This window comes from Oncorhynchus clarkii, chromosome 2 (assembly GCF_045791955.1).
Source record: "Oncorhynchus clarkii lewisi isolate Uvic-CL-2024 chromosome 2, UVic_Ocla_1.0, whole genome shotgun sequence".
Lineage (NCBI taxonomy): Eukaryota > Metazoa > Chordata > Actinopteri > Salmoniformes > Salmonidae > Oncorhynchus > Oncorhynchus clarkii.
Genome location: NC_092148.1, coordinates 7772603 through 7795143, shown reverse-complemented (window position 1 = coordinate 7795143; position 22541 = coordinate 7772603). Strand labels below are relative to the sequence as shown.

The 22541-nt window shown below is 44.5% G+C and overlaps 2 protein-coding genes across 8 annotated transcripts in view; one reads left to right on the top strand and one right to left on the bottom strand.

Annotated features, from left to right (window-relative positions):
* Positions 1 to 2113: 2113 nt before the first annotated feature.
* On the bottom strand, positions 2114 to 17857 carry LOC139420287 (phosphoinositide-3-kinase, regulatory subunit 4). 4 transcript variants are annotated; one of them, XM_071170210.1, is made up of 21 exons: positions 17321 to 17549; positions 17162 to 17214; positions 15865 to 16608; positions 15584 to 15717; positions 14837 to 15455; positions 14580 to 14714; positions 14220 to 14441; positions 13577 to 13750; positions 13321 to 13466; positions 10983 to 11186; positions 10645 to 10846; positions 10396 to 10416; positions 9271 to 9368; positions 8904 to 9126; positions 8517 to 8682; positions 4931 to 5095; positions 3696 to 3907; positions 3380 to 3511; positions 3090 to 3279; positions 2771 to 2891; positions 2114 to 2586 (listed from the first exon to the last, which is right to left on the bottom strand). In XM_071170210.1, exons 3-21 carry the CDS (start codon positions 16580 to 16582, stop codon positions 2416 to 2418), a joined length of 4053 nt encoding a protein of 1350 aa, XP_071026311.1. In that variant the 5' UTR covers positions 16583 to 16608; positions 17162 to 17214; positions 17321 to 17549; the 3' UTR covers positions 2114 to 2415. The 4 variants fall into 4 exon arrangements, with proteins under 4 accessions (XP_071026311.1, XP_071026303.1, XP_071026329.1 ...); XM_071170202.1 differs by lacking the exon at positions 17162 to 17214 and having other exon boundaries at positions 17321 to 17857; XM_071170228.1 differs by lacking the exon at positions 10396 to 10416.
* The window catches only part of LOC139420301 (calcium-transporting ATPase type 2C member 1-like), a 49030-nt gene continuing 44153 nt past the window's right edge, over positions 17665 to 22541 (top strand). The window contains exon 1 of one of the 4 annotated variants that reach the window (XM_071170243.1): positions 17665 to 17937. In XM_071170243.1, the coding sequence (XP_071026344.1) occupies positions 17914 to 17937 (24 nt within the window). In that variant the 5' untranslated portion in view covers positions 17665 to 17913. Of the gene's footprint in view, positions 17938 to 18079; positions 18158 to 19104; positions 19127 to 22541 lie in introns of those variants that run through there. The other 3 variants (XR_011635504.1, XM_071170260.1, XM_071170267.1) reach the window with 3 other exon arrangements.

Sequence of the window (22541 nt, the reverse complement as noted above, 5' to 3'; positions counted from 1 at the left end):
GTCCTGAACTCGATCCTAAAGTCGGCCACACTGCGAGATCCTTGGCGAAGAGTGAACAAACGTTTAGCTGCGTCCTTACCTCGGACTGGATGGTCAAAAAGCCTTCTCATCTCTCCCGTGAATTCCTGGTATGAAGCCATGCAGGTCCCCTGTCGTTCCCAAACGGCTGAAGCCCATTCCAGAGCTCTTCCACGCAGCAGTTCAATAACAAAGGCTATCCTAGCCTTGTCAGTGGCGTAAGAATGGGGCTGCAGATCAAACACTAACCCACACTGCATAAGAAACGAACGGCATCCTCCCAAATCCCCTTCATATTTATCAGGCGTCGGTACCTTGGGTTCACGGAAGGAAACCGCATCAGGCACGGCAGGTGAGATGGGTGAAACAGGTGGTGAATGAATCGCCAGCAAACTGAGCTGATCCTGGATCTGTGTCAAGCTAGCAGATAAGTTCTGGATTGCAACCGCGATCTCCTGTAGCGCCGTCTTGTGTTGTCCCAATGTCTTCCCCTGCTGGGTAATGGCATGGCAAACGGAATCCAGGTCCGCTGGGTTCATTCTTGGCCGGATCGTTCTGTCACGATTCTTCAAAATCGAACCCAGAAGCAGACCAGGACAAGGAGGAAGAAGGAAGAAGGTGAGTATTTATTTACAAGTGAATGGGTAGATATATCCTGGTGGTGTAGCGGGTAGCGGTGGTGAGTTGATGGGAGTAAAATGCTGAAAGACCCAGCCACGTTTCATCTTCAATGCCCTTGCTGATGGAAGAAGGTTTTCACTCAAAATCTCACGATACATGGCCCATTCATTCTTTCCTTTACACGGATCAGGCGTCCTGGTCCCTTTGCAGAAAAACAGCCCCAAAGCATGACGTTTCCACCCCCATGCTTCACAGTAGGTATGGTGTTCTTTGGATGCAACTCAGCATTCTTTGTCCTCCAAACACGACGAGTTGAGTTTTTACCAAAATGTTCTATTTTGGTTTCATCTGACCATTTGACATTCTCCCAATCTTCTTCTGGATCATCCAAATGCTCTCTAGCAAACTTCAGACGGGCCTGGACATGTACTGGCTTAAGCAGGATTTGAGTCCCTGGCGGCGTAGTGTGTTACTGATGGGAAGGTTTGTTCCTTTGGTCCCAGCTCTCTGCAGGTCATTCACTAGGTCCCCCTGTGTGGTTCTGGGATTTTTGCTCACCGTTCTTTTGACCCCACGGGGTGAGATCTTGCGTGGAGCCCCAGATCGAGGGAGATTATCAGTGGTCTTGTATGTCTTCCATTTCCTAATAATTGCTCCCACAGTTGATTTCTTCAAACCAAGCTGCTTACCTATTGCAGATTCAGTCTTCCCAGCCTGGTGCAGGTCTACAATTTTGTTTCTGGTGTCCTTTGACAGCTCTTTGGTCTTGGCCATAGTTGAGTTTGGTGTGTGACTGTTTGAGGTTGTGGACAGGTTTCTTTTATACTGATAACAAGTTCAAACAGGTGCCATTAATACAGGTAACGAGTGGAGGACAGAGGAGCCTCTTAAAGAAGTTACAGGTCTGTGAGAGCCAGAAATCTTGCTTGTTTGTAGGTGACCAAATACTTATTTTCCACCATAATTTGCAAATAAATTGATTAAAAATCCTACAATGTGATTTTCTGGATTTTTTTCCCTCATTTGTGTCTGTTATAGCTGAAGTGTACCTATGATGGAAATTACAGGCCTCTCATCTTTTTAAGTGGGAGAACTTGCACAATTGGTGGCTGACTAAATACTTTTTTGCCCCACTGTAATTACAGACTGTATAATACTGTATATATTTCCTTATTTTTGCAGCCTATTGGGTCCCCTACGGGCCTGGGTCCAGGGGCTTCAGCCCCGGTAAGCCCCTGCATTAATCCTGCCCTGAATGGATATGCTGTTGTGTTTTGATATACAAATTAAACTTGCGACAGTCATTGATAACAGCTATGGTTTGAGAATGTGGACACTGTTAATGCAAAGGGTTGGTTTCAGTCCTGGTCATGGCCTGGTTTGTTAACGTTACAAATTTGAGACTATGAGAGAAGACTATAGTGCTCAATAAACACTAAAAACTATAGAGTTCATAATAGCAGTTCATAAAGGGTTCATTCATCATACCAAACTTTATTGACACTTCTTGAGCAGTTTAACATAAACAGATATCAGGCATTGCATAATTGTGACTTCAGTGAATGTCATTACAAACAAAGGGTTAACATCTACTCGTATTTTGCGACAGGATTTCCAGAAGCTTCTCTTATATTAATTAGCTTTAAAATATACTATGTACAAAAGTCTACAACATAGATCAAAACTCTGGGGTGAAGATGTTGAGGACTAGTGTGTGTGGTTGGTTGGGTGTGTGAGTGTGTGTCAGCGAGAGTGCGAGGGCCTGAAAGGGGCAGTTTATTTCCAGACTTTGACGATGCCGTCTCTGGACGAAGTGACGATGAAGCCCTGTGTGGTCTGGAAAGTGGCGATGTCAGTGATGATGTCATGGTGGCCCACGGGGAGGGACTCTGGGCCCCTGCGGGGTGCGTCTTCTGTGGCTCCACTCTTCTGTTTGCTGTGGATCTCCTGACAGGACAGGGAATGTAGGTCAATCTCTACCTGTCTTGTGGTTTCTTATTCATACATGTTTATAACACTGCACATAAATTGCTCTCCCGGGGACAGAAATTATGTATTGAACACCTCATTGTAGGACCAGGTGCTTAGAGGAATACACTGAATACACTGCCACCGTCCTATCAGGGCATACCTGTACAACCTCGGTGCCCTCGATGATCTTGCGGCTGTAGAGGACTGAGGGACAGTGCAGCGGTTCATTGGCTCCACCTGCCACGATGTAGGACCTCTCTGGGTAAGCCAAGTCCCAGAACCTGGTAATAACACAGAACACAGTATAGAAATAAGACTTGACTGACAAAACAAAGAAGCTAACGCCATCCAACACACTTCTTGGCTAAGCCAAATTGTCACACACAAACTTAAATGTCATCCGGCAAACATACATGGTCAGAACTGGGTTAAATATATCAGAAGGATGGTTAGTCCAGTCGAGAGTATTGCAAACATACCTGATTCTCATGTCGGAGCCGGCTGTGAGGAGGAGGGGGTTCCCGTCTGCAGGGCTGCAGTAGATCCCATGGACACTGTGGGGGGACGGCTGCATCTCTGAGAGAGGGGGAGCAGAGCTGGCCCACAGCGTGAACTTCCTGTCCCCAGTCTCCATGTCCCACATGGATACCTCATTGTTGCCCTGGACCGCTACAAAACAGCAACAAAACACACAAATAATAGTTTGATTTGCCCCTCAAAGAAAGGTTTTGTTAATAAAGATTAAAAATATGATGACATCGAGTCTCACCAGCAATGACGGAGGATTGGTAAAGCGGGTGCATGAGCAGCCGTCTGATTCGTGCTCGGGTAGGGTGGGAGTGGTTTGAGATGGGGAGCTGGAACCGCATGTCCCAGCATGCCATAGTGCCGTTGCTTGTACCTGTGTGTGGACGAATCAGAATAGGATTCAGTGGACTCCTGTTAAGTGCATGTCAGATAAGTCACAACTCTGTTTAAGTTTTCAATGCAGTTTTCAGATGAAATTCATTCAACATTTTCATACACACAACATGCACCACACATGACCCACATCCACCCACGTGCTCACACCAACACCCACGCACCCAGGCAGAGCCAGCACTGGTGCATGTCCACAGTGAAGGAGGTGATGAGGCCCAGGCGGAGGTCGTGGCGGAGGGTCCAGGCGTTGGAGTTGGAGCGCAGGTCCCAGCCCACCAGGGAGCCGTTCACCGTGGCGTAGGCCAGCACAGACTGGGCTCCAGAATTAAAATGGTGGACGTCCACCACGCAGCCGTCATCCTTCTGGTCCAGGAACCTGAGAGGACAGTCGATATAACAGTCAAATGTGGAGTAACTCAATATTACATTGTGGCATCAAAATGATACTGCAGTATCTACTGCATGATAATGATAACTACATGATACTGCAGTATCTACTGCATGATAATGATAACTACATGATACTGCAGTATTTACTGCATGATAATGATAACCACATGAACAGCAGCATTTACTGCATGATAATGATAACTACATGATACTGCAGTATTTACTGCATGATAATGATAACTACATGATACTGCAGTATTTACTGCATGATAATGATAACTACACGATACTGCAGTATTTACTGCATGATAATGATAACTACACGATACTGCAGTATTTACTGCATGATAATGATAACTACATGATACTGCAAGCCCATTGGTGGTGGATGAGGTGAGTTTCCCCCTACTATGTAAAGTTGATTTATTTTTCATTATTTTATTTCACCTTTATTTAACCAGGTAGGCTAGTTGAGAACAAGTTCTCATTTACAACTGCGACCTGGCCAAGATAAAGCATAGCAGTGCGACACAAACAACACAGAGTTACACATGGAATTAACAAGCGTACAGTCAATAACACAATAAAAAAAAAAGTCTATATACAGTGTGTGTAAATGGCGTGAGGAGGTAGGCAATAAATAGGCCATAGTAGCGAATAATTACAATTTAGCAGATTAACACTGGAGTGATAAATGAGCAGATGATGATGTGCAAGTAGAGATACTGGTGTGTAAAAGAGCAGAAAAGTAAATAAAAACAATATGGGGATGAGGTAGGTAGATTGGGTGGGCTATTTACAGATGGATTATGTACAGCTGCAGCGATCGGTTAGCTGCTCAGATGGCTGATGTTTAAAGTTAGTGAGGGAAATATAAGTCTCCAGCTCCAAAGTGCTTTGTGTACCTCGGTAGAAAAGCGTTATATAAATCCAATAAATAATAATTATATCAACTACAGTAAATAAAACCAACTTTATGCTTGATCAACCCCTGATGGATAGTACATACCTGGTCTGAAAGGGGTTAACTTTGGGTGATTTGGGGGGCTTGTTGGCCTCGATGGCCAGGAGCTGGATGGAACCGTTGTCTGAGGCAGCAGCCAGGTAGTGTGACCCCTGACAGAAGGTCAACGTCTTCACGTGGCCCCCGATGCGGGAGTACGTCAGCACTGACCTGTAAGACAGCATCAAAACATTCACACAGGTTGGATTGAGGCCTGTTGTTCATTCGTTTTTCCATCAACGTTTTGGTCATTTATAGCAGACGCTCTTGTCCAGAGTGACGCCCTTATCCAGAGTGACGCCCTTATCCAGAGTGACGCCCTTATCCAGAGTGACGCCCTTATCCAAGTGCATTCCAAGGAAATCTAAGATGGTCAACACAGGTATAGCACATCAGTGAAAAGGTGAGCTGATGTCTGTTCCTCCTCCGATGAGCCTCTACTGACTCCCCATCCCGCATGCGGGAGCGTAATCATCGCCTGAAACTAATTAGCATAACGCCACGGACATAAATATCCCTAGAAAATATTGCTATTCATGAAAATCACAAATGAAATATATTGAGACACAGCTTAGCCTTTTGTTAATCACCCTGTCATCTCAGATTTTCAAAATATGCTTTACAGCCAAAGCTAGAGTTTATCGATAGCCTAGCATAGCATTTTGTCCAGCTAGCAGCAGGTAACTTGGTCACGGAAATCAGAAAAGCAATCAAATTAAATTGTTTACCTTTGATGAGCTTCGGATGTTTTCACTCACGAGACTCCCAGGTAGAGAGCCAAAGTTTTCCCAAAATATTATTTTTGTAGGTGAAATAGCTCCGTTTGTTCTTCACGTTTGGCTGAGAAATCGCCCGGAAATTGCAGTCACGAAAACGGCGAAAAATATTCCAAATTATCTCCATAATATCGACAGAAACATGGCAAACATTGTTTATAATCAATCCTCAAGGTGTTTTTCTAATATCTATTCGATATTATATCCGTCAGGACAATTCGTTTTTCAGTAGGACAGATTGGAGTAATGGCTACCTCTGTATTTTACACGAGAGTCACCCTGGGAGTCATCAGGTGACCAGTTACGCAATGTAGCCGCCTACGGCTATTCTTCAACATAAATGCGTAAAACTACGTCACAATGCTGTAGACACCTTGGGGAATACGTAGAAAGCGTAATCTGGTTGATAGCACATTCACAGCTCAATAGGGACTCATTGGAACGCAGCGCTTTCAAAATATGGGGCACTTCCGGATTGGATTTTTCTCAGGCTTTCGCCTGCAACATCAGTTCTGTTATACTCACAGACAATATCTTTACAGTTTTGGAAACGTTAGAGTATTTTTTATCCAAAGCTGTCAATGATATGCATATTCTAGCATCTTGTCCTGACAAAATATCCCATTTAAAACGGGAAAGTTTTTTTTCCAAAAATGAAAATACTGCCCTTAGAGTCGCAACAGGTTTTAATACACTTCCATATACAGTGCCTTCAGAAAGTACTCACACCCCTTGACTTTTTTCACATTTTGTTGTGATACAGCCTGAATGAATTCTGAATGAAAAGCTGAAATGTCTTGAGTGATGAGTATTTCTGTCTGTAATAAATCCCTTTTGTGGGGAAAAACTAATTCCGATTGGCAGGACCTGTCTCCCCAATGGGTGGGCCTGGCTCCCAAGTAGGTGGACCTATGCCCTCCCAGGCCCACTCATGGCTCCACCCCTTCCCAGTCATGTGAAATGCCATTCTGTACCATCACTCATTCATATATTTTTATGTACATATTCCTCATCCCTTTACACTTGTGTATATAATATAGTTGTTGTGAAATTGTTAGGTTAGATTACTCGTTGGTTATTACTGCATTGTCGGAACTAGAAGCACAAGCATTTTGCTACACTCACATTAACATCTGCTAACCATGTGTATGTGACAAATAAAATGTGATTTGAAATTGGCAGGAACTAGTAATGAATGCTCATGAAATATACTATCATGTGCACATATCAGCACATGAATCTCTTAAGTGATCATATTTGATGTAAAATTATCTGAGAGGACCTAAAAATATCTGAAAAATGTGTTTATGTGGAGGCTAACCTTAACACCAAAGGTTTTTTGCAGTTTGAAATTGTCCACTAGTGGGAACTTAAACATAACTGTCAACAAAATATCTAATTGGTTTAGAATAAAAAAAGTTAAGAACATAACAACCAGATTAATTAGTTGAAACATTACATCATTAAATCTTCCTACCCACTAGAATTGTGATACAGTGAATTTTAAGTGAAATAATCTGACTGTAAACAATTGTTTGAAAAATGACTTGCGTCATGCACAAAGTAGATGTCCTAAACCACTTTGCAAAACTATAGTTTGGTTTCAGTGTAGCCTAGTGTTTTGAGCGTTGGACTAGTAACCGAAAGGTTGCAAGATCAAATCCCCGAGCTGACAAGGTACAAATCTGTCGTTCTGCCCCTGAACAAGGCAGTTAACCCACTGTTCCTAGGCCGTCATTGAAAATAAGAATTTGCTCTTAACTGACTTGCCTGGTAAAATAAAAAATAAATAAACACACACACACAAACCAATCTGGACCGACCATCTACACACACACCAATCTGGACCTACCATCTACACACAAACCAATCTGGACCTACCATCTACACACACACCAATCTGGACCTACTATCTACACACAAACCAATCTGGACCTACCATCTACACACACACCAATCTGGAACTGCCATCACTCTATACATGCAGAGAAAGTCTCAAGATCCTTTGTAAGAGCACTTCTAAAATACGACCCCTTCCACCCCAATGATGGTCTAACCCACCCCAATGATGGTCTAACCCACCCCAATGATGGTCTAAGTCTAACCCACCCCAATGATGGTCTTACCCACCCCAATGATGGTCTAAGTCTAACCCACCCCAATGACGGTCTTACCCACCCCAATGATGGTCTTACCCACCCCAATGATGGTCTTACCCACCCCAATGATGGTCTAACCCACCCCAATGATGGTCTAACCCACCCCAAATGATGGTCTAAGCCCAACCCAGAGCCACTCCTTAAAGCTGAGATCTGCATAAGGTGAAGCAGCACCACTGGTGGCCGCAGGCTCGTTTGTTATTGTTTTTAAATGTGGCAGCAGAGCATCCTGCATCGTGGTGAACAAAAATCACAGTACATAATCTGCTGTTCTGTCGCACGTTCAATGATGTGAAAAATATGTTTGAAGTAACGTCTTTGTTGTTGTAGTACTGCGAGCGGACGTGTCAGTTTCACCGCTACAGATTCCAGCTTTAGCTAAACTGGAGCTGGTTGGTTATTGGTTATTACTTGGTTAACTGGTTGGTTGCTACTAGGTTAACTGGTTGGTTATTGGTTACTACTTGGTTAACTGGTTGATTGTTGGTTACCACTTGGTTAACTGGTTGATTATTGGTTACCACTTGGTTAACTGGTTGGTTGTTGTTTACTACTTGGTTAACTGGTTGGTTATTGGTTACCACTTGGTTAACAGGTTGGTTATTGGTTACTACTTGGTTAACTGGTTGGTTATTGGTTACTATTTGGTTGGCGTACCTGGTGGTAGTGGTTTTGCCCTCCATCTTCTGGCTGTCCCAGACCTTGACGGTGCCGTCGTTGGAGGCCGTGGCGAAGATGGAGTGCTCGTCTGACACACGGATACGGTTGACAGCAGACTTGTGCTCATGGAGGTGGGCCACTAGAAGACCCTTAGGGTGCCACCCTGCAGAGCAAAACAACAACACAATGTGGATGTGGAGGGGCCCTGACTAAACCTACTGCTTGTTGACATTTCTGCTGTGCTTAGTCCAAATTGGCAAGAAACACACCTCTAGTGGTATATTCAATAATATAATGACCAAAAAAGAATACCTTGTGGAGTCAATAGTTTGACTTTATTTTATTTTTACAGGGACATGGCACTACTTTATGGCACTACTTTACCTGGCGGAGGCGGACGACTCTCCCATTCAGCGCTCTCCATCATCTGCTTGGCCATGCGCTCTGCGCTGCACTGCTCCCTCTTCTGCTGCACCAGATGTTGAAGCTCCGCCTTGCACGTGTTGAGACGACGCTGATAGGTTGAGACTGCGCCTGCAGACTGCCCCACAGGGACACCAAGGGAGGCTGTGGTCTTCCTGGTCTGAGTCCCCGCCCCTTCAGGAACCTGGTGGAGTACACAGAGATAGAAGGTAGACTACCAGACTGGACCAGGCTATAAAATAAATCAATTAGTATATCAATCAATAGATCATTCAACCCTCGTCCCCGCTTATTCTTAGCAGACATCATAGGTTAACCCGTTATGTACTGTGGGGAGCTGTGGTGCCGTAGCCGCTGACTCCTGAGAGCCAAACATGCTCTTCCACTCTTCATTCATGTTGGAGTCCTGTTTGGTGTGTTTCCGGGCTGAAGACAGAAAGAGAAATACAGAAAAAGCTAAGAAACACTAGTTAAGAAGCATTCAGCACTGGAGGTCAAAAGCTTGGGGACTGTTGGATTAAATAGTCATTAAGTTGAAGGGGGCTCCCTATTTTCAGCTATTCCAATAAGCCATGGAGAAGGCACTACGGTTTCAAACATCTAATGAAAATACTAACGGGAGACGGCAGGCATTAAAAGGAGTTGAAGGCCAATGCAGATACAACAGGTTTTAAGACCACCAGACTACGTGAAGCAATTGGGAGATGGGAGATATGCTAATCACAGGACATGTTATAGTGAGTAGTTAAATTAGTCACCAGCAGCAGTCCAACACTCCAAAAGGACAGTTCCATGCGATTGAAACATACCAGCTGCAACACACAGTTACTTTTAGCCCAGGGTAAATTGTGTCAGACAAGCTACTAACAGTGCCTATGAAAAAAACACTCCAAAACGCCAAACAGGTTAGATGTTAATATACTGTACCTGTTATCCTATGGCGTAGATACACAACACAATCTTTCAGTATGTCCCTGAATAAATACTTTCTATTGAATACCATGGAGTCTAGACCCATATGGGATTTAACCCGGTATAGTGTTACTTAAACAGACTAAGGGCCTTAGATCCACTGTTTACACTACTGCCAGAGAGCACACACGCCTTTTTAACAAAACGTGATTTGCCCTAGGGGGAGTCTGCCTGGTATGTTAACAAAACTCAAGACCAGTCTGACATTTTATTTGACTACAGGGAAAGAAGATGTTTGTGTGCTGCCGCAGGAATAGCCAAATAAAGGTTTGAACTGAACACTAACATGTACTGCTCTGTCGTGTGTAGACAGCCACAGAGGTAATGAGAAAATGCGAAAACTCTGCTTGTCCTGATGCAGTTTAACCCATCTAGTGAATTAAATGTAATGAGGCGATGTGGGTAATCTGGGGGAAATGATGTCTGTATGGGATTATTTGTTATGCACATCATTACAGGCTAAACCACACCAGCAATATACCAGATGCTGTGGCGATGAAGTCTGCAAACAGAAATGACAGGTCATTGATATCAAACATGGGGAAAATATAACAACTATAAATCAACCGATCCAATCTTTTCAGTGTCTACACAAGTGTTTTTTTTTTCTTCAATAATTGGGCAAAAGATCAGAATTGGGGTGTCTGTGTAAATGCAGCCTTTGGGTTTGTGTACCCCTCTGCTATTACAGGGGTGTACTTTCACCACCAGGTGTCAGTGGCATCCCTACCTCTCTTGTCCTCGGCCTCCTGTTTAGGTTTGACCAGGTCCACCTGGCGTCCCATGATGCCCAGCGTGGCCAGGTCAATGACCCCGCTCTGGACTGCCTCCCCCAGCTGGCTCTGGTCTCCCATGTTGGCCTTAGCCTTGTTGGACTTGAGCATGAAGTCCTTCAGTGCTAGCAGCTTGTCCTCTTCAGCTTCCGTCATCCCCTAGAATAAACAATTATCACCATCGTTGTGATCATCATCATCATCATCATAACAATAATGGTCAAACGTTGTGCATTATATGGAAACATTACATTTCCCATCCATGTAACGTTGAGACATCACCCCGCCCTCTGACCTGAGAGAGCAGTTTCTTAAGCAGCTGGGCAATGGCGGGGTCCTCCGGAATGGGGCATTCTGGGAGTGAGCCACTGCGCTTCTTCTGCCGCAGCAGCAGGTGGCGGAAGAGGCTGGCGATGTCTTTGGAGCGCAGGGAGTAGTCGAAGATGGAGCGGCTCACTGGCTCCTTCAGCACACTCAGAAGTACTATCTCTTTATCAATCTGAGAGGAAACACAGCCTCATTTAACATAGCATAGTATCACACCATAACATAACATAGCACAGTACACCATAACATAGCATAGTACAGTACACCATAACATAGTACAGTACACCATAACATAGTACAGTATACCATAACACAGCATAGTACAGTACACCTTATCATAGCACAGTACACCATAACATAGCATAATACACCATAACATAGCACAGTACAGCACACCATAACATAGCACAGTACACCATAACATAGTACAGTATACCATAACACAGCATAGTACAGTACACCTTATCATAGCACAGTACACCATAACATAGCATAATACACCATAACATAGCACAGTACAGCACACCATAACATAGCACAGTACACCATAACATAGTACAGTATACCATAACACAGCATAGTACAGTACACCTTATCATAGCACAGTACACCATAGTATAGCACACCATAACATAGCATAGTACAGCACACCATAACATAGCACAGTACAACATAGCATAGTATACACTAACATAGTATAGCACACCATAACATAGCACAGTACAACATAGCATAGTATACACTAACATAGTATAGCACACAATTACATAGCATAGTACACCATATCATAGCACAGGACATCACACAATAATATAGCACAGTACATCACAGAATAATATAGCACAGTGCACAATAACATAGCACAGCACAGCACACCATAGCATAGCACAGTACACCATAACATAGCACAGTATAACATAGAATAGTATACCATAGCACAGCACACCATAGCATAGCACAGCAGACCATAACCTAGCATAGCACAGCATAACAAAGCACACCATAACAAAGCACAGCAGACCATAACCTAGCATAGCACAGCATAACATAGCGAAGCACAGCACACCATAACACCTCATAACATAGCGAAGTACAGCACGCCATAACATAGCACAGTACAGCACACCATAACATAGCACAGTACAGCACACCATAACATAGCACAATACAGCACACCATAACCAAGCATTGCATAGTATACACTAACATAGTATAGCACACCATAACATAGCACAGTACAACATAGCATAGTATACACTAACATAGTATAGCACACAATTACATAGCATAGTACACCATATCATAGCACAGGACATCACACAATAATATAGCACAGTACATCACAGAATAATATAGCACAGTGCACAATAACATAGCACAGCACAGCACACCATAGCATAGCACAGTACACCATAACATAGCACAGTATAACATAGAATAGTATACCATAGCACAGCACACCATAGCATAGCACAGCAGACCATAACCTAGCATAGCACAGCATAACAAAGCACACCATAACAAAGCACAGCAGACCATAACCTAGCATAGCACAGCATAACATAGCGAAGCACAGCACACCATAACACCTCATAACAACATACAGCACGCCATAACATAGCACAGTACAGCACACCATAACATAGCACAATACAGCACACCATAACATAGCACAATACAGCACACCATAACCAAGCATAGCATAGTATACACTAACATAGTATAGCACACCATAACATAGCACAGTACAACATAGCATAGTATACACTAACATAGTATAGCACACAATTACATAGCATAGTACACCATATCATAGCACAGGACATCACACAATAATATAGCACAGTACATCACAGAATAATATAGCACAGTGCACAATAACATAGCACAGCACAGCACACCATAGCATAGCACAGTACACCATAACATAGCACAGTATAACATAGAATAGTATACCATAGCACAGCACACCATAGCATAGCACAGCAGACCATAACCTAGCATAGCACAGCATAACAAAGCACACCATAACAAAGCACAGCAGACCATAACCTAGCATAGCACAGCATAACATAGCGAAGCACAGCACACCATAACACCTCATAACATAGCGAAGTACAGCACGCCATAACATAGCACAGTACAGCACACCATAACATAGCACAATACAGCACACCATAACCAAGCATAGCAAAGTACAGCACACCATAGAATAGCACCACATAACATAATTTAATAAGAGTCTGGGAGATTATTTCAATGTGTTACACGTGAAGATGGTAAGTGAGCGTGTGTGGAAGTCTTACCTGTATGATGGGCTGGGTGATGAAGGGGTTGAGGTGCGGCATCAGTTTGCAGTAGACGTCTGCTATGTTGAGATGCTGGGCCACCACGGTGATGAAGCCCACCGCCCCGTAGCGGATCCACAGGTTGGGGTGGCACAGGAATGGGGCTTTCAAAATAAGGGGAAAAGTTCATTACAAAAAGTGCCTTTTATACATAGTATAGTAACAACATTATCCTTCTCCTGCCGTCTCTAAGCTCCTCTCTACCCCATCTCACCGATGTCACTGACAAACTCGTAGATGTGTGGTTTCTGCAGCAGGCCCAGCTGGCACATGCAGGTGAGAGAGTTGAGGGCCTTGTAGATGACAAACTCCTCCGCATCACTCAGACCCTGCTGCAGGAGGGGCTTCAGGATGGATGAGCTCTGCCAGCCCACGTACGCCGCCACACCTGGAGGAAATGGAGAGAGAGAGAGAGATGGAAAGAGAGAGAGATGGAAAGAGATGGAACGAGAGGGAGAGAGGGAAAGAGATGGAACGAGAGGGAGAGAGGGAAAGAGATGGAACGAGAGGGAGAGAGCGAGAGAGATGGAAAGAGCAGGAGAGAGATGGAAAGAGAGGGAGAGAGATGGAAAGAGAGGGAGAGAGATGGAAAGAGAGGGAGAGAGATGGAAAGAGGGAGAGTGATGGAAAGAGGGAGAGTAAAAGAGAAAATTAAAAGACAGAGACCAAGAGGAAGTGGGGAGGAGGGGGGGGCAGGGCGAGAGTGGAAAGCGAAAGACGGGTCATTGAAGAGAAAATACATTTTAGGATCTCTATATCTCGGAGACTTCCTGCATGTACACATCCAGCTTTGACCATTAGCATATTTGAGTGACTAAGTGTGGGCACCGTGTCTGTGACACAGTCCTGCCCCTTACCCACGATGCTGTCGAAGAAGGCTCCCCGGAGGTGCCAGTCATTCTTGTCGTTCAGGAAAGTGATCATGTGGGACAGGAGCACGTCGTTGGCCTTCTGCCGGCCGAAGAAGACGCAGAGCCGCGTGATGCCATTCTCCATCAGAGACTGCTTGACGATGTTCTCCGAGTCGCTCAGTAACGTAACCACCTTCTGCTGCACCATCTCATGAAGCGCCTGCAGCTCTGTCAGGAGGAACAGGAAGTCAGAACAGAATATAATTTTCCCAAGGGAGCGTTCGGTGGGGCATTCAGTATCCATGTTTCGGTGATAAACCTCTACCTCCGATCTGATATTTGAGAGAGAGGAGGCCTTGAAATTACCAGAGTCGTAGTTCTCGTTGGGGTGGAGGGTCTCCTCTGTGTCCTCCCCATTCAAGTCGTGCTCCATATTCAGGTTATTCTCCTGAACGAGCTCTAAAAAACGCAAAGCTGTCTCAGCCAGGTGGGCTATGTTCTCTGAGAAAAGGAGAGAGGCGAATGGATAGGCATTACAAACAACATAAATACTGTCAACCTTTGGAGAATTAAGTGTGTAATCATATTTAGAGCGACCCGTGGTCATTGTCAGCCCAACTGACCTGCGTATGCCAGCCTGACGATGGTGGCGTCGTCCTGCGCCAGGTGGGCAATGCCTGGCAGGATGTACTCTGGGTAGATGTTGACATCGTTACGGGGAACCTCCTTCACCAGCGCCAGCACCTTGGTTAGGGTGCGTACGGCCTGGGCCCTAACCCGTGGCGCCAGGTCGCTGCAGAAGTGCAGCAGGTATGGCGTGATGCGGTCCAGCAGCGTCTCCACCCTGAGGCGGCCCGCCAGGTGCAGCACCAGCTCCAGAGCCGCCAGCTTGGAGTCGCACGAACGCAGCGTCTGGAGGCAGGAGGTGATGACAGACACCAGCACCACCAGACCCTGCTCCTCCTTGGTCGACACCACACTAGACTCCTGGTCCCCCTTCTCAGGCTTCTCCGTCGACCCACCTGACCCTCCCCCGCGGAGGTTATGGAGGATGTTATCCAGGTCCTTGCGGATTACCAGCACACGCTCGTCTGCCGACTGGAAGGTCTCCTTGGCAAACTGGGCCATGTAGGGCTGCAGAAAAGTATAGAAGATGTCTGGGAAGGCGTTACCTCTCTGCTGCTTCAGGTACTCCTCCGCAGTCAGACGCTTCTCCGGCTCCCGCTGCACCATCTGGGCCACCTAGGAGGCGAAAAGAGGGTTTTGGTGGTTACCAGGAGACAGCGGTACACTTAACAATTGGTGCTCTGGATGAATTTAGTATTTCACAAGAACATCTTCACGTGAAGATAAAACATATAGACTATTACTAGTTCTCTGATGTAATGGTCTTCTATTTTCATGAGAACATGCTCTGTCTGGAAGTGTCCTTTGCGATACGCCAGAAGTTGGGAGAGATCAAACAGTGGTACTCCCTCTGTGAAGAGTTCTGCGATCACACAACCTAAAAAACACATGAAATAACAGCCAGGGAATTTGAATGTACATTAGATGTTTAAACACTCTCAATGTCGATCAGAGTCCATGGCATCCACTTATCTCTCTCTCTATTGCCCCTAAACAGAAAATATGTTTCAGCTATGAAAGTTACCTGCTGAGAAGATATCCATTGCCTGTTTGAGCTCTCCCCTGCTCCTCTGGCTGTTGCTGGTGAGGTCCACCAGAGGGGTGTTCTGGTCGCTCTCTGTGGTGAACATACTCCCATCCACAAACCTCTCGGGGGCGATGTAACATGTCCTCCGTCGAGACGTGTCAAAGAAGTAATTAAAGTCAGCTGGGTTGTCCTCAGGCAGATAGGTGGGCTTGAAGCTGGCAAAGTCTGTGAGCAGCACCCAGTTCCAGCTGGTCACCATCACGTTTTCTGTCTTAATGTCACCGTGGCGCACGCCCGATTTGTGCGCCTGGTCTACGGCGGTGAGGATCTGGAAGGCTAGCCAGCGCTTCTCCACATTGTTGAGGAAGGGTCGCGTGCTGATGCGATCATACAAGTTGTCCCGGACATACTGGCGGAAGAGGATGGCTGCTTTCTCAGTGAGGGAGGCCTTCTGGAAGGGCAGGCAGTTCTGGCACGAGTGCAGTCTGATCTTTAGCTCCTCCAGCTCCTGCTTGTAGCTGGTGAGAGGTAGAGATGGGTCCTGGATGGCAAACACCTTCACCACCACCAGGCCTTCCCTGTGCTTGGCGCGGGCCACCTTAAAGAAGCGGGTGCTGCCCAGGCTCTTGTCGTACTCGTGATCATGGATGTCAGAGAAGTAGCTGTCGACAGATAGGATCTGGGCAGGAGCGATCCCTGCCAGCTGATTCCCCATGGTTCTGCTTCACTCTGACCAGGGTCCTGGGTTGACATAGACATGAACAATCAAACACAGGGCTGTTCTTATGCAAGACGCAAAGCAGAGTGCCTGGATACAGCCCTTAGCTGTGGTATGTTGGTCATATTCCACAAACACCCAAAGTGTCTTATTGATATTATAAAATACTTACAAACATAATTAGAACAGTAAAAATAAATGTTTTGTAATATCCGTGGTATATGGTCTCTCATACACACGGGTGAATGCTGTTTTAGCCAATCAGCATCCAGTATCCAAACTACCCGGCTCAAAATAAACAATACACCTAGCCGGAAACCCTTCCCATACAATAAAAAAAAGGATTCGCTACACAGTTACAGAGAGCAACCACAAAGGTGGGCTATCAAATCCAATTTTATTTGTCACATACCCGCAATAGCATTGCTAAACATGTGTATGTATAACAACAACAACAGTATGCATGAATGTAAATAGCACAGCTAGGTAAATAATAACTGTGGTTACAGTACTGGCTACAAATTGATATCTAGTTAGCTGCTTTCAAACTCGTTAAACTCGTTAAGTGCTACTTACTCTGCCATGAAAATGGGATCAAATGCATTGGCTCATCATGTAAGGACGGTACACTGTGATGATGACAGTGCAATAACATGCGCATGAATATGTCAGTCTACTAAACAAAGAAGAAAAATGCATAAAAACCGAATAGTACATACAGTTTGATATACTTACAATACAAATGGAACACAGAATGCACGTGACGTTGATGAAATTACAGTGCAGGGTATTGTTTACCAGATGGTTGAGATGCGGTGTAGTGCTGTTTGGCTTCGTATCTGGTTAGCATCTAGCTAACTTCATCGGTTCTAATATGTCATCCCCATGCATTTTGCTAAGACGACTCAATTTGAAAAAATATATAAATTGAGCGTCGAGATTTAGCTTATTCCGTGGGTTCAGCTGACAGTTGAAGGAAAGTAGCATTTCCTGTAAAATCCAATAAGATAAAAATATATATATATAATATCCCTCCGCAGGGTGCATAGACACCGTAAACAAGCGTCACTTCCGGTTCTAGATTTCACTTTCAAAACACAAACTAGATGCGAAAGCAATATGTTAGAAGCCTAACGTTACATGTTTTTTGTTTGATGCTTTCGTCTGAGAAGTTGCCTAATGTCAATGAACGAGAAAACGGGACGAGGAGAGGAACTGTTTAGATGATTCAAATACAGCCCTTTATCCCCGCCCCTTCTACGCGACTAGCGTGCTGATCTCACCGGTGACCGTCCGTCAGAGAGAAGCGACAGTGGATTTTACGGAAGATGCTGAAGAAACAGGAGCGGCTGGTAAGTTTCCGGATTTTTGAATGTTATATTCATATCTTCATATATTTAAAACATAATATATACCCAATAGTGAGTTGTATTTAGATATAAAGCAATGTGTTGACAATGGTTTTGTTCTAAAAGGACAGTGGGGGGAGCTGGCGCAAAGGAAAGACAATGTAACGTTAGCTAGCTACAGTACAGTATAATGTTACTGTCGAGAGCTCCATGATCACGAGAGGTGAGCGTGGTGTTGTGTTGCTAAAAATACTGTTTACTTGCCATGTATAAATTGCTGTCATACAGGATAACGTTAGTTGTTTGTTGTCACAGCGAACTTTGAGCTGGTTCAGGGATACATGTGTAGCTTCATGTCAAAGAACAACAAAACCAACAATAGCTATCTAGGTACAATAGCTTGTAGTTTGACATATCCCAACAACCATATCCTCATAGCTATCTATGACGGTTATATAAAGTAAAGTTAGCGTTATATTGCCCTGGCCGGCCCACTTTATTGCTGTCGTTTTCCACTAGCACGGAACGGCGATGTTACTAACCCCCTGGTGATACTACCTTAAATACACGAATAGTTTTGTTCTTCTTACAATGTTAAACAAATCTATTAAAAGCAACTAATCAACATGTTGAATTTTGCTGATCAATAAAACGTGTCAATGCAATAGTAGGTAGAGCAATGACCTAGATAGCACAACACACACTAACCACGAGGGTGTAGCTTTCGCTAAGCCTTGTTGCAGTCAGTGTTCACGGTGTCGTTGTTAGCGAGCATTGTGTTTTTGTTTCTGACAGGTTCATAAAGTTGACTGAATTTAATTCAGGGGATGTTGACTGAATTTAATTCAGGAGGTGTTTGCCAATTGACTGAATTAAATTCAGAATCCAGCAAGGCAATGCAACCAGCCATGTAAACAAACACGAACAATTAGCCTACACACACACACAGACACACATACATACATAGTCATTTGAATGGGGCTGCATGGGTGTATCAAGTCATTCACAGTCAGACAGCCTACATCAGAGAGAGAGTGTGTGTGTGAGAGAGAGAGAGAGAGAGAGCAACCTGAAGTTTATCATTATCGACAAACATGCTATTCTTTCTCAGAGAGAGAGAGCCTCTGGGGTCAAAGAGGACCGACCACCCATTACTACAACAGAAAAATGTTCAACTAGCGTGGCGTGCACAGTAAGCCAACTGCAGACTAGGCTAAGTGCTGTAGCTTCAAAATTGCCTTGACAATGTATATAAATACTTTTGTGATGCATTTAGACTGTGTACTTGGCTAAACTGTGTTTACAATTAGGCCTGCACATTTGCAACACTTCCAATGACCAGTTTGGCAATAGCTAGATGTACGTGTTGGTGTGTGCACCATTTACATTGATTAATAACGTCATATAAACTGTGTTAATAACTGGGCCTATAAACGATGGACAAGAGTTCATATTGACCTTTTTGAACTTTGATTAGCCCTCCTATTGGCTGCAGAGACATGTTTCTGTTTTAAATCTAATTTCCTACACATCCTACAGAAGCCATTTTGCCATGGCTTATGTCATGTTCCTATGCCATCTGAGTGACTTAAACATTATAACAAAATCAATGGGTCCCATGCCATGCCATTTTTATTTTTTACATTTTAGGTTCTCCCTGAATGTCTAGTTTAACAATTTTTGTGTTGTAAGTTCTCAAAGACAATGTTATTTAAAAATATATTGTTCAATTATATTTTTGACATGATTTATATCTGGTTTTAGTCGTTTTGAAGTTTAAACTGAAAACATTTTACCATCTGCTAAATGCATGTAGGGGAAACACTGCGAACACACACACATATGCACTACTTTGTGTGGGAAACTTTGTTTTCTTTAGTGGAGGAGGATAATAATATTATGTCCCCGAAATGACCTTCCCTAGTATGCATGCCATCTGTTACTGAAGTTGATTCAGTTGAGTAGACTAAGCTACCTGGTGTTTCTGAGAGGGTCATGTACCAGGTTAGTCAGGGTGTTTGTTCTCTGATGCAAAGAGAGACAGTATTATGAAATCTGCTCAGTGCATGTTGCCTTGGTGATGAGTTTACGCAAAATAATTAAATAGTTATGAAACAGGCATTAACAGCCATATCCTACAGTGGGTGTCTAAGATAATCACTTGTCCTGAAAAATTAGACCTGGTGCCCTCATCTCACAGACGTCATAAAAAGCGGTTTAGTTCATTTCCACTGCAAAATATTGTGAGTAATGCCAGAGCATTTCAGCGCTGTTTTGCAAACTGAAAATTCCGCCAGTGTCTAACTGGCAAGAACCTGACTCATAAGTAAAAGCTCTCCATTCACAGGTCAGATGCACACCACTTTGTTTAACGGCAGAAACATTTTTTACTTGTTTAGGATGAGAATGGTATCCTTAAAATGAGCTAGGCTGTGTCAATGCCCACTGTAACTCAAGTTGTTCAGTTGAGTATGCTAGGCTACCACCTGTGTTTATTCTTCGATGCAGTGTTATGAAATCTGCTCTCTGCAAGTTGCCGTGGTGATAGGTTAACACAGCGTCATTGGATGGTTACAAAAGCAAAATAGTAGGCGGGCACCTATAATAAAGTCAACCATCCTTGACCCTGTGAAGTTATTCAGTCCAGATAGGATGCCGGGCAGGGAGGGGGCTGTATCCGTGTTGTTGGGAATAGGTGTGGAGTTAGTGTGTTTGCTCTTTATGTTTGCCTGTCAAATGGAGGGAGAGGGGTGTGGTGGCAAAGTGAAATGGGAGGCGGGACTGGTACAGCCATTGCCCAAGCCCCCTCCCTCTTTTTGCTCTGTCTGTCCTCACTCTCTTTGCTCTGTCTGTCCTCGCTCTCTTTGCTCTGTCTGTCCTCCCTCTTTTTGCTCTGTCTGTCCTCGCTCTCTTTGCTCTGTCTGTCCTCGCTCTCTTTGCTCTGTCTGTCCTCGCTCTCTTTGCTCTGTCTGTCCTCGCTCTCTTTGCTCTGTCTGTCCTCGCTCTCTTTGCTCTGTCTGTCCTCGCTCTCTTTGCTCTGTCTGTCCTCGCTCTCTTTGCTCTGTCTGTCCTCGCTCTCTTTGCTCTGTCTGTCCTCGCTCTCTTTGCTCTGTCTGTCCTCGCTCTCTTTGCTCTGTCTGTCCTCGCTCTCTTTGCTCTGTCTGTCCTCGCTCTCTTTGCTCTGTCTGTCCTCGCTCTCTTTGCTCTTCTGTCTGTCCTCGCTCTCTTTGCTCTTCTGTCTGTCCTCGCTCTCTTTGCTCTTCTGTCTGTCCTCGCTCTCTTTGCTCTTCTGTCTGTCCTCGCTCTCTTTGCTCTTCTGTCTGTCCTCGCTCTCTTTGCTCTTCTGTCTGTCCTCGCTCTCTTTGCTCTTCTGTCTGTCCTCGCTCTCTTTGCTCTTCTGTCTGTCCTCGCTCTCTTTGCTCTTCTGTCTGTCCTCGCTCTCTTTGCTCTTCTGTCTGTCCTCGCTCTCTTTGCTCTTGTCTGTTCTCTTTGCTCTTCTGTCTGTCCTCGCTCTCTTTGCTCTTCTGTCTGTCCTCGCTCTCTTTGCTCTTCTGTCTGTCCTCGCTCTCTTTGCTCTGCCTGTCCTCATTCTCTTTGCTCTGTCTGTCCTCGTTCTCTTTGCTCTGTCTGTCCTCGCTCTCTTTGCTCTTCTGTCTGTCCTCGCTCTCTCGCTGTCCTCGTTCTATTTTTCTCTCAACTCCCCAGGCCCACCATATTCTCTCGCTCTCACTGTCCCTCTTCCCCTCTCTTGCACTCACCATATTTCTCTGTCCATCTTTTCTCCCTGTAACTCCATGTCTTTAGAGCTTAAATTGTACAGCTTTATCCTCACTCTCACAATCCTTCAATCCACCCCTTTCCACCTGTCTAATCACTCCCTTGTGGACTGACATGTCTCTATTACCAGTCCTGTCTTTCTCTTTCCCAGCCTGACTGCTGTCACTCACTGTGGCCTTTTAATAAACCCACCTCTGTTCCAGACCCCTGTTCCAGACAGCAGCACCTAGAACTTGTGTTAGGCTTTGGTTGGATACTGTATATACAGTGCGTTCTTGACTTTGACTTTTTCCACGTTATGTTACAGCCTTATTATAAAATTGATTAAATTCAAATTAAAATCCTCATCAATGGACACACAATACCCTGTAAGGACAAAGCAAAAACAGTTTTTTAGAACATTTTGCAAATGTATAAAACATTTAAACCTTCCCTTATTTACATAAGTATTTAGACCCTTTCCTATGAGACTCGAAATTGACCTTGGGTGCGACTTGTTTCCATGGATCATCTTAGAGATGTTTCTACACCTTGATTGGAGTCCACCTGTGATAAATTAAATTGATTGGACATGATTTGTAAAGGCATAAACCGGTCTGTATAAGGTCCCACAGTTGACAGTGTATGTCAGAGCAAAAACCAAGCCATGAGGTCGAAGGAATTGTCCGTAGAGCTTTGAGACAGGATAGCATCTTGGCACAGATCTGGGGAAGGGTACCAAAAAATGTCTGCAGTTTTGAAGGTTCCCAAGAACACAGTGGCCAGGGAGGTGACCAAGAACCCAGTGGTCACTCTGACAGAGCTCCAGAGTTCTTCTGTAGAGATGGGAG

What these genes read in the sequence shown, in the direction of transcription:
- LOC139420287 (XM_071170202.1), bottom strand. Translation starts at nt 16,582, where the DNA reads ATGGGGAATCAGCTGGCAGGGATCGCTCCTGCCCAGATCCTATCTGTC. An exon ending in GGAGGCCGAGGACAAGAGAG is followed by an intron (nt 10,417 to 10,644) that starts GTAGGGATGCCA and finishes TTCTGTTTGCAG; the next exon opens with ACTTCATCGCCACAGCATCT. An exon ending in GGCAAAACCACTACCACCAG is followed by an intron (nt 5,096 to 8,516) that starts GTACGCCAACCA and finishes GCTGTCTTACAG; the next exon opens with GTCAGTGCTGACGTACTCCC.